At 51.1% G+C, this 7,272-nt stretch overlaps 1 protein-coding gene across 10 annotated transcripts in view; it reads right to left on the bottom strand.

The window, feature by feature from the left end:
- Positions 1 to 3,713: 3,713 nt before the first annotated feature.
- The window catches only part of COBL (cordon-bleu WH2 repeat protein), a 300,968-nt gene continuing 297,409 nt past the window's right edge, over positions 3,714 to 7,272 (bottom strand). For all 10 annotated transcript variants that reach the window (XM_015133467.3, XM_015133472.3, XM_015133470.3 and 7 more), the window contains one exon: positions 3,714 to 5,102. In XM_015133467.3, coding sequence (XP_014988953.3) covers positions 5,085 to 5,102 — 18 coding nt within the window. In that variant the 3' untranslated portion in view covers positions 3,714 to 5,084. The remainder of the gene's footprint in view (positions 5,103 to 7,272) is intronic.

Here is a 7,272-nt window from a genome sequence, read left to right as displayed (position 1 = left end):
GACAGGAAGAGAAAGGAAGGAAGGAAAGGAAGGAGACCTTTGGTGACAACAGAAAAGCAAGGCTGCTTCAGTGCCTGAAGCACTTTACCCCAAGGCTGCTGGTGGCCTCCTACTGGGACATCCCCAACAGGTCCACATCTCTTATTTGGATCTGCTGGCTCCTGGCATCACCATCAGGCCAGGGCCCAGTGCCTGCCTCCTGGCACTGGACTACACAGAAGGGGGTGGTGATGTTGGCCCTGGCTCCCATTTGTAAGACCTGGTGCCATAGATGTCCCATGGAGAGTTCCATGGCACCTGTTAGGAGATGGGTGGCAGAGGGAGACTTTGCTATGCTTGATGTTCAGCCCCCTGGGAGGTGCCTTTGGGAGCTGGGGAGGATCTGCCTGAGACCAGCACACCAAAGACAACTGCAGCCCCAGCCTCCATGCCCCGTCAGGGCCAGCGGTACAGCCTGGTGCCTCAGGCTGCTGGAAACCTCCCATCGGCCCCCTCCCTTTCCTTCCCAATCAATCAAGTGAACACCACACCCTGCCATGCTCAGACAGGGCTCAGCTTTCCCTCATTTCCTAGATAGCCGCTGTCCAAATCTGGCATCGCTGTCCGCTGCCTGGATCTTCCCAGCGCCCCCTCCTGCCTCCCAGAAGCCAGTCCAGTCCCCTCCCCAGTGACAGTATGGTTCTTTGTGATAGGAAAAAATAAAATTCTTAAGAGTAAGAAAAGCATGCATAGATCTCTACTCCAATAAAGCCCCTTGGTCTAGGGCAAAAGCTGGGATCAGTCAGTAGCTCTGAATCGAGTCCACAGGAGCAGGCACACCTGTGCCCGGGTGCCACATCCGGACACAGTGCATCAGACCAGGAGCAACCATGGCTGCAACCCAATCCGTGGAGGTGTTTGGGCCCTGAAAAGCTCCCTTACACAGCACAGGAGTCAGGAAGATGTGGGGAGTGAAGCAGGGAAAGGCAGCCTTCCTGGATGTCCCTCTTCCCTCCCTCTCCTTGCTCTCCCCGCGCAGCCATCCCGGAGGAAGCTTCCTGATTGGTCAGATTTCAGAACTGCACTCTGGTGATGTCGCTGTGTGCCGAAAAGCTCCCGAAAGGAGTGAGAGCTGCCGGGGGACCTGCGCAGGGCCGACTCAGCGTCATGTACTCACTCTGCCTCCTCCCCTCGTCACCCACAGGGTCGAGATAAGAAGGGTTTGTGAACAGAGTCGTGGACTTGTGGGCTAGGAAGACGGCCTTGCTGGGCTTTGGGTTCGGCGGTCGTATTGGTCTTTCTCTTTGCACCTTTTCTCTTTCTCCCTTGTTAACAGATGTGATGACACTTGTGTTCCTTTTAAGTTCCAAACCAGTAGAGAAATCTGACACTGAAGTCAGGATAATAAAGGTCAACTTGCCCCATGGCTCAGCGCTGGGTTCCCTATCGTTCCCCCGCTGCCCACCTGAGCGCGGTGAGCTGCCCTCAGCGAGCTCGGGTCTGGGAAGGCTCCCGCGCTTGTTTAGATCAGTGTGAGGAAGAGGGGAACAGGTCAGAGGCCACACTGTTAGGACAATGACCAGAGAGGCCATGGAGTGGGAGCAGCAGACAACTGATGACTGCAGGAGATGCCTGTGGAGATGGGGGAGCTGCTTCCTCTGTCCTCCTGACTGGATGACCACAAGGGAAGGTCGTCCCCGCTGGAGCGGGCAGTGGGGCAGGGTGCCACAGCTGCTCAGGCAAGGCACTGCGAGTTGGCCAGGCATGCGAGGGAGAGATTTTGTAGGTAACTAAAATTTGAGATCAGGAGCTTCAGTGAAAGGTTGCCCAGGGCTAAGTGTGGGGACTGTCAGCACAGAAAGGACAGTCTGAGGCTACGCACAGATGCCCAGAGCAGGACGTTACAGCACCAGTGTCCAAGAGGCAGTGTGGGATTCTCAGGCAGACTGCACATGCACCTACCCTGCCTAGACCAGGGCAGGAGGCATGATCCAGGTCCTGCCTCAGGACAATCAGCAGGTTCAGAAGCTAGACCCATTGGGGAGGTTCTCCACAGCCTGGTGGGAGGCCTGGAAGGACCCACGTGGGCTCCCTTCTGGGTGTAATGTGTAATACAGAGGCAGGGAGACAATGTGAAGTCCCGACCAGGCCAGATTCCGCCTGCTGCTTCCCCTTGGATATTCACTCTTTCCTTGAACATTTACTGAATACCTCACCTGAGCCAGACAGTAAAAATACCATAGGATTTATGACCTAAAAGGGGACATTTTGGGAAGGAGAGAGAATGCCAGTAATAATATGCTGGGATAACCGACGTGACCAGGCCTTTTCCTGGGATCTTGGCCTGGAAAGTTCATTCAGAGCTGCATGTTGCCCCATCTCCTGTCTATAATCAGATAGGCAGGTGTGAGCCCCAGAGGCGAAGGTGATGTGGGGATCAGGCATAGGGAACAGAGGCAGATGTGGGCACAGCAGGAGCAGCGAGGAGGGCTTGACCTTGACTGTGGCAGAGATACACAGAGGGCTGTGTCTTGAGGACAGGGTTGGCCCCTCCAGTCTATGTGAGTGCGCAGTGGTGGTACTGGCATCTCTGGCAGGTTAATGCGAGGAAGGCACACAGGAGCTCCTGGGTGCATTCAGGAACTTGGTGGTGGCTTGATGTTGATACAGGACATGGGGGCGGACATCAAGGCCAGGGACGTGGGATGTGGGCAGTGTCTGTGTATGTGGGCAATGTGGATCTAGGCACTAAGAGTCCTGTAGGTGAGTGATTTAGACTTAACTCTGTAGGCAATCCAGAGTTGCAGAAGCATATTTCAACGCTAAGAACATCACTGAGGTACTCAGTCGTCTGGGCCTTCAGTGTGCTCATCTGGAAGATGTTGCCTTCATACCACCTGGGCTCACTGAGATGATGAACCAAGAATAATCATGAAACACTCTGCAAAAAGACCAAAGTAAGGCCAGAGGCTGTCATTATTCCGTATTCCACACTTCAAAACCCAGGCTTCTGTGCCGCTTGAGATGCAGAAGGCAACACAATTTCAAAAGTAGATTTAGCCTAAAGTGGGTCCCCCTTCCCTCCTAAGGAAAATGAACTAGGGAGGTGGGTGCCCTCTCGTCCCTTCCAAGGCCCACCTCTGGGCCCCTTCTGTCTGCCACCCCCTTGGTCTGGCCGGGGAGCAGGGCTGCTCTGAGAAGGGGGACACCGTGCAGTATGTGAAGACCGGGGCAGAGGCCAGCAACACTGTTTCTGCTTGACCTCCCATTCCTGACAGTGGCCTCCTTGTGCCCCTAACACCCAGGCAGTGTCCTGCCCCTGGGCCTTTGCACTCACTCTTCTTGCTGCCAGTCATGTGTCCATCTGGAGTTTGCTCCCTCACTTCCTTCAGGTTTTTACTCAATGGTTACTTTCTCACTGGGCCTTTCTTCATCACCCTGTCTCCTTCATCCCCCTTTCCTGATGGTTTTTCTTCTTTATACTTATCAGCATCTAAATATACTCAACATTTTGCTTACTTATATCACATCTATGATCTGTCTCCTCCATAGTAACATAACACGAATTTCACAAGTGTGGGGATTTCTGCCTGTTTGTCAGCTGCATGTAACCCAGGGAATGGAGGAGTGCAGGAGGGAGCCGGAAACATTGTTGGTTGAATAAATGAATCCGTCCTTCCCATTCTGGAAAAGGGGTATCCAAACCGACTGTAGTATGAAATTCACACAACAGCTGAGATTTGTTCTCCTTTTATTTGTGGCACTAAAAGACAAGTAGTAGACAGCTGTGATGAAGAGCAATTGGCTGGCAGCTCATGCCTCACCAAGAGTTTAGCAACGTTCATCAGTGAATGCAAAACAGCTTCCATTCTACCTGAGGCCCAGATCTGAGATCGCTGTGAAACATTCAAGTGACCTCACCATACTTGTTTTCTCACTCAGATACAGATTTTATTTCATCAACACATCTTGATTTCTATTACTGTTTTTTTTCAATATAACAAAATGTTTTAGAGATATAGATATGAAAAACTACTGCTGTAGTTAAACCTCATTACAAATATTGGTGACTGGGCACCATGTGCTAGGAGAAGACCACGATATCATACAAAGGGAGCCAACAAGCTGTTGGCAAACGTGTCAAGTCTGAACCAAAACTGTGATGCTCTCAGTGCAACTTTGATCTGAACTCTGTGATAGGCGGGCATCCAACATCCCTGCTCCTTGACCCTCTGCAGGATTCCAGAAGGCTCCTAGAGAAGTTACCAGGCTCTGTACACAGACACCATGGAGGAGGCCTATGTCACTTCATAGCCTGGGGAACAGATGTCCATGTGGGGCACTTCCCATCCACTCCAGTGGTGTTGTGACCTCAGCCACCCGCCACCCTTGGAGGACTCAGGCATGCCCTGGCCACATGATCACGTAGGATTGTTTTCTGAGTGGTAATAGTTGATTTTAAAAAACTCAATTGGTCAGATCATGGACTATGACCCTCTGTGAAGTGTTAGCCCCAAGTATTTGAGGAAGAAGAATCCAGTAGTTTTACTACCTATCAAAGCTACCTTTGAAAAGCTTCCCAATGTTTTCTTTTTTTTTTTTCCTTACTACCAAAACACACAGCATCATGGAGCATATCACATTCAGATTGTTCCAACTGATTCATATATTTTTTTCTAAAATTCAAAAGATCTTAAATCAGTAAGTGGTTTCCTCCATCTGCATGTGGTAAAAGTCTCAAAGGTCCAAAATCAGTCTAAGGCATGATTCTTTTCACTTTGCCCATAAATATAATTAAGTGTGAGTGTTGGGCTCCAGCATTTATAGTCCCATTAACCTGCCAACAAGAATCATTTATTAGCAACTTAAGATATTCAGAGGCAAAACACATTTCCTTGGCACATGAGCTGCGCAGCAACGCAGCATCTTCTCCTTTCCTTTCAAGCTGTTTATACAGGAACACACCGAAAATCAACTGCGCACATTTTGGCCTGTAGACAAGAAAGTAACACCAAAACTTGATGTTCCTGGCTATGCAGACTCCTTGAGTGATGCCTGTGGGCATCTTACAGGTGGGTTTCTGCAATTCTCTGGCCTCTGTTCATTCACACGAGCAAGGGCACCTGCAGGGAAGAGAGATTCACAGTTATTTGGTATCTGTCAATAAGCCCAGGATGCAGATCTTCCAGTGCTAGAGAGCTCTGGGCACAGCCACTCTTGCAACAGTACTCCTGGAACCCCCCTTCCAATTCCTTTGACCTGCAGAAAGGAGGCTGTGATCAGGGCTGTCCTCATAGACCTTCCATGCTCCAGTTTCCTCGTAAAGGCTGCCAGGGAAGGACGACTAGCAGGATGCAGAGGCCCAAGGTCAAGGGAACTGGGAGGTGGGTCCTGGGGTTCTGGTCCAGACAGAAGACACTGCCTCTTGGGCTGTGTGGGTGTGCGTCTGAAGACTTGCCCTCTGCTCAGGTGGGCCTGAGAGGATCGTGACTAACATTTGATGTGGGGCGAGTTACCCTCTATAACTTCAGTTTCTTCATCTTTATATTGGAGACATACCCATAATAATGACAATAATAAATTGCTTGTTTGGTTAAGCTGATGTTTTAATCAGTGGACTTGTGTCACGCTTGAAATGGCGTCTGGCACATGGTAAGCACACAGGAAGTATTCTAGGTACTTTCCATGTGGTGATGATGGTAATTGTGGTGGTGGTGGTGGTGATGGTGGTGCTGGTGGCAGTGATGATGGTAATTGTGGTGGCGATGGTGGTGATGATGGTGGTGATGGTAATCGTGGTGGTGGTGGTGGTGGCAGTGGTGATGGTAATCGTGATGGTGGTGGCAGTGGTGATGGTGGTAGTAATCATGGTGGTGATGGTAATCGTGGTGGTGATGGTGGTGGTGGTGGCAGTGGTGATGGTGGTGGTAATCGTGGTGGTGGTGGCAGTGGTGATGGTAGTAATCGTGGTGGTGATGGTAATCGTGGTGATGATGGTGGTGGTGGTGGCAGTGGTGATGGTGGTGGTAATCGTGGTGGTGATGGTAATCATGATGGTGGTGGCAGTGGTGATGGTGGTAGTAATCGTGGTGGTGATGGTAATCGTGGTGGTGATGGTGGTGGCAGTGGTGATGGTGGTGGTTATCGTGGTGGTGATGGTAATCTTGGTGGTGGTGATGGTGGTGGCAGTGGTGATGGTGGTGGTAATCATGGTGGTGATGGTAATCGTGGTGGTGGTGATGGCAGTGGTGATGGTGGTGGTAACTATGGTGGTGGTGGTGGCAGTGATGATGGTGGTAATTGTGCTGGTGATGGTAGTGATGATGGTGGTGATGGTAATTGTGGTGGTGGTGGTGGCAGTGGTGATGGTGGTGGTAATCGTGGTAGTGGTGGTGGTGGTGGTGGCAGTGATGATGGTGGTAATTGTGCTGGTGATGGTGGTGATAGTAATTGTGGTGGTGGTGGTGGTGGCAGTGATGATGGTGGTAATTGTGCTGGTGATGGTGGTGACGGTAATTGTGGTGGCGGTGGTGATGGTGGTTATTGTGCTGGTGATGGTGGTGATGGTAATTGTGGTGGTGGTGGTGGCAGTGGTGATGGTGGTAATCGTGATGGTGGTGGTGGTGATGGTGGTGGTGGCGGTGGTGATAATTGTGGTGGTGATGGTGGTGGCAGTGGTGATGGTGGTAATCGTGGTGGTGGTGGTGGCAGTGGTGATGGTGGTAATTGTGCTGGTGATGTTGGTGATGATGGTGGTGATGGTAATCGTGGTGGTGATGGTAATCGTGGTGGTGATGGTGGTGGTGGCAGTGGTGATGGTGGTAATTGTGCTGGTGATGGTGGTGATGATGGTGGTGATGGTAATTGTGGTGGTGGTGGTGGCAGTGGTGATGGTGGTAATCGTGGTGGTGGTGATGGTGGTAATTGTGCTGGTAATGGTGGTGATGATGGTGGTGATGGTAATCATGGTGGCAGTGGTGATGGTGGTGGTAATCATGGTGGTGATGGTAATCGTGGTGGTGGCAGTGATGATGGTGGTAATTGTGGTGGTGATGGTGATGGTAATCATGGTGGTGGTGATGGTGGTGGTAATCGTGGTGGTGATGGCAGTGATGGTAGTGATGATGGTAGTGGTGATGGTGGTGGTGCTAGTGATAGTGGTGGTGATGCAGACCTTGCCCTGTGCATGCTCTCTCACGCCTCCCTTGCATCAGTCTTACAGATGAGGAAGTGAAGCCCCAAGGCCCAGAAGAACTGGGAGAGTCGACACAACTCGGGTTTGTCTGACACTGG

Source organism: Macaca mulatta, chromosome 3 (genome assembly GCF_049350105.2).
Source record: "Macaca mulatta isolate MMU2019108-1 chromosome 3, T2T-MMU8v2.0, whole genome shotgun sequence".
Classification (NCBI taxonomy): domain Eukaryota; kingdom Metazoa; phylum Chordata; class Mammalia; order Primates; family Cercopithecidae; genus Macaca; species Macaca mulatta.
The sequence above is the reverse complement of the archived record's forward strand: the minus strand, read 5'-3'. Positions and strand labels throughout refer to the sequence as shown.